This window comes from Salvelinus sp. IW2-2015, linkage group LG18 (genome assembly GCF_002910315.2).
Source record: "Salvelinus sp. IW2-2015 linkage group LG18, ASM291031v2, whole genome shotgun sequence".
Classification (NCBI taxonomy): Eukaryota; Metazoa; Chordata; class Actinopteri; order Salmoniformes; family Salmonidae; genus Salvelinus; species Salvelinus sp. IW2-2015.
Genome location: NC_036858.1, coordinates 29004828 through 29009188, shown reverse-complemented (window position 1 = coordinate 29009188; position 4361 = coordinate 29004828). Strand labels below are relative to the sequence as shown.

The 4361-nt window shown below is 42.4% G+C and overlaps 1 protein-coding gene across 1 annotated transcript in view; it reads left to right on the top strand.

Annotated features, from left to right (window-relative positions):
• Positions 1-4361, top strand: part of LOC111978172 (adhesion G protein-coupled receptor A1) — a 213420-nt gene that overhangs the window by 173312 nt on the left and 35747 nt on the right. The window contains exon 8 of the mRNA XM_070448691.1: positions 4193-4338. Within this exon, the coding sequence (XP_070304792.1) occupies positions 4193-4338 (146 nt within the window). The remainder of the gene's footprint in view (positions 1-4192; positions 4339-4361) is intronic.

Genomic DNA, 4361 nt, shown 5'->3' with positions numbered 1-4361 from the left:
AGGAAAATTATGTGGATATATTGAAGCAACATCTCAAGACATCAGTCAGGAAGTTAAAGCTTGGTCGCAAATGGGTCTTCCAAATGGACAATGACCCCAAGCATACTTCCAAAGTTGTGGCAAAATTGCTTAAGGACAACAAAGTCAAGGTATTGGAGTGGCCATCACAAAGCCCTGACCTCCATCCTATAGAACATTTGTGGGCATAACTGAAAAAGTGTGTGCAAGCAAGGAGGCCTACAAACCTGACTTAGTTACCCCAGCTCTGTCAGGAAGAATGGGCCAAAATTCACCCAACTTATTGTGGGAAGCTTGTGGAAGGGTACCCAAAACGTTTGACCCAAGTTAAACAATTTAAAGGCAATTCTACCAAATACTAATTGAGTGTATGTAAACTTCTGACCCACTGGGCCCACTGGGAATGTGGGCCCACTGGGAAATTAAATTGTTCTCTCTACTATTATTCTGACATTTCACATTCTTAAAATAAAGTGTTGATCCTAACTGACCTAAGACAGGATTTCACTATAGGATTTCACTATATAACGCACCAGTTGTTTGTGACAAAACCATCAGTAAAGTATAAAATGCAATGGGAACCCACTTAACTAAATTCTTTATTCGGTACATGGGAATGTAKCCACAAAAGTTATTTTTATGTGCGCTACGTCATCAAGCACAGCCTTTTATCCACAACAAGTCAATATGATGGGAACACCTCTGGTGGGGAAATGTGTTCTGCAGATTTTAGAATATTCGCATGGAAATCTGTCACCAATTGGATGGAAACCTAGCTAGTGATAAAGCGTGAATGTGCGCACTCACCGGGGATATGGCCGATGTTATCTGCTGGTGCCAATAAGATACTGTTCGCTCAATTAAGTTGAGAAATTTGATAACTATCCCATGTGAAAGAAATACTATAGTTTACTATAGAATACTACAGCACTTACTATAAAATCATGTAGAAAACTATATAATACTATAGGAAATACCACTGTAATGTCCGCAAAAACACTACACTTTAACTATTGTAAATACTACAGTATTCAATTTGCATATACCCTGCCCATTTCCCTCCCTCATATCCCAATTTGTGCCACCCTTAAGTGATAAACCTACATGCCAAGTATAGACCATATATTTTGTTAACTACAGGTTATAGAAAACTATCTGCTCAGACCCCAGTCCTACCTACCTACAYGTTATGGAAAATGTGTTATGTTAGTATTTCTCCAGTAGGTTTCCTCAAGGATAAAGCCTCTACTTCTAGGTCAAAGATAATKAAACTAAAACACTATAGTAAGCACTGCAGTATTGTCAGCAAAACACTACAGTAAATACTACAGTATACTACAATCTGCAAAAACACTACATTAATTACTATAGTATATACTACAGTATTTATACTATAGGTAACTGTAAATACTGCAGTATACTACAGTGTATACTACAGTATTRATACCATACTATTTTTTTTTTATGTGGGTAAAATACAGATTACAGTATTTTCATTGTCTTCACTTTACAGCAATAGCAATTTTCCAAACTATGTTTTCCTTCGACTGCCCTTCAGACTGTAGGCAATGCGATTTAAAACAATCCACAGCTTATTTATTTTTTCAGAAGCTAATGGTCTTGTGTGGCCAAATCATGCTTTCTGTTGTAGTAGCCTATTTGGGTTGATTTTATTTAGTTCTGTGTAGACAGGAGTAGGCTAATTAGGCTTTATTATCAATGTAATTCAGTTTATGGAAGCACCGGCTATGCCCCTCCCTCACATAGACTTAGACTACTGTGTGTGTGTGTGTGTTTGTGTATACTTACATTATACAGACTAATTGGTCAGAAGAGGGGTAGAAGAAGCCATCTAGACAACTAAGATATGTGTTAAACATGGGAAGAATACAGGCCTATTAATATCAAACAAACAGAATGAGCATTTGTAATTTTACGTGTGTGTTTGTGGGTGGGTGGGTTGGTGGGTGGACTGGTAGTGCTTGCTGAGGGCATTTATCAGCCAGTGGTCCTCTTATTCCCTCCAATCTATTCTCCCCCATCTTTCTATCTCTCCTCATCCCTCTCTGCCTCCTACTCTCCATCGTTCCTTTCCTTCTCTCTCCTGCGTGTGTGTGTTTGTGTGTGTGTGTGTGTGTGGGGTGGTGTGTGTTGTGTGTGTGTGGTGTGTGTGTGTGGTGTGTTGTGTGTGTGTGTGTGTGTGTGTGTGGTGAGACGAGGGACAGGCGCTAAGCAACATTTCTCTCTTCCCCCTCAACTCGATTAACAGACTGGCTAAAAACAGCGATTCTAAATGCAGTCTCAATTGCTGCATATCAAATTGTTCCTAAGAATCTGAGGTTTAAGTTTATTGAAGTTTATTTTAGTTTTGGGCCTCCCGAGTGGCGCAGCAGTCTAAGGCACCGATCAGTGCTAGAGGCATCACTACAGATCCGGGTTCAATCCCGAGCTGTGTTGCAGCCGGCCGCGACCCATGAGGCGACGTGCAATTGGCCCAGCGTCATCCAGGTTAGGGGAGCTTTTGGCCGGCTGGGATGTCCTTGTCRCATRGCACTCTAGCGACTCCTTGTGGCGGCCGGGCGCATGCATGCTGGCTTCGGTCGCCTCCGACACATTGGTGTAGCTGGCTTCCGGGTTAAGCGAGCAGTGTGTCAAGAAGCAGTGCGGGGTCGTGTTTCYGYGGATGCATGGCTCTCAACCTTCGCCTCACCCGAGTCCGCACYGGAGTTGCAGAGATGGYACAAGACTGTAACTACCAATTGGGGAGGAGAAAGTGTGAAGTACATTTACACACTTTATTCACAACATATAAAACAAATATTTATGCAAAACAAATCTATTTAAATCACAGCTGATGAGCTAACATCATCAGTTAACATCATTTTTATGACATTCTACATTACCATGGAAATTATTGCATCACAATATCAGGCAGCCGTTGCTAGTGTACCCGTGGGTTTAACAGTCAAATAGCAAGGGTTAGAGGTTCCAAGTCTGTTCTATTCATTCTATTTCTATGTGTGCTGTTGCTACATTGTGGTCACTTCAGTCAGATGTTCGTTCGACGAAYAAAAAAAAWAATAATAATAATAATTTTTAGTTATGACGGTTATTTTAGTTTCATGCCGGTCTTCATCCATAACCATCGGTTATACGGTAATTGTGCCAGCCCTACCCACTGTCACTCTCTTGTGAATGTGCTGTTCATATCTTAATGAGGTCAAAGATTGGTTCAGTGTGTGGCAATAAGACTCACTCCCTGAAATGTTTTTACTCGGGTTCCATTCCATCCTACKGTAGTGGTTGTTTGTCCATTCAGCCAGCGTTCCTTTCAGTCCAAAGTGGGTGGGTTAGAGCTATGATTGAATCACAGACCACCACCTACTCACTGTGAGCTTCTTCCACCATTAACCAGCCTCAAGGTTATTTCCAATCAGTATCATGTCTGACTCTCCTGTATGACTCCTTTCGTCCCTGTAGAGTTGGTTAAGCCTAGCAGACTGGAGCGAGTTATTTGATTGGATGCCTCTTAGTGTTGGGTCTGCTGAGCAAACCGAGGAGTGTGATTGGGAAAAGAAAGACAATGAATTTCAAGTTTTCTCTCTCTCTCTTTCCTATTTTCTCACTCTTTTTCTCTCCCCGTAGCTGTCTTTATTTCTCTTGATGAAGCCTCAAAACAATGCGAGATCAATTCCCATTCAAGCATAACGCATGAATATAAGAACAATGGATGGAATACAATGTCTGTTTGGAAAACAAGCATCCCATTTTGTAAAGAGCATTGTAGACGTGACTGACATTCCTATTGTTGTTTATTGTTGACGGCTCAAGGTACCTGTCCTGAGTCCTCTAACGGTATTGATGGCGGGTGAGTCCCCGAGTACGCAGGCGCGCACACCATTTTGCATGAGTTAAAAAGTCAGTCTTCCCGCTCCTGCTGGGATCTCTAGAAAGACACTTGAAGTGACATTGATCCTGCTGGGATCTCTAGAAAGACACTAGAAGTGACATTGATGACATGCTCGTTGTGTCTGGGAAAAGAACTCTCTCTGTGAATCAACTGGGTGCGAACAAGTGGAAGTGAGAGGGACATGAAGAATGTGAAGACGAGCCTTCTATGATGTGAAGATAGATACAGTGAGTGACCCATGTCTGTCTGTGTCCCCTGGTGCAGGTTGGCGTGGTGTTACACTACTCGTCCCTCTCCACCATGCTGTGGCTGGGGGTGATGGCCCGGAACATTTACAAGCAGGTGACCAAAAAGCCCCTTCAACACCAGGACAGTGACCCGCCTGCTCACCCCAAACAGCCCATGTTGAGGTAAACACAATCCTTCTCTCTGG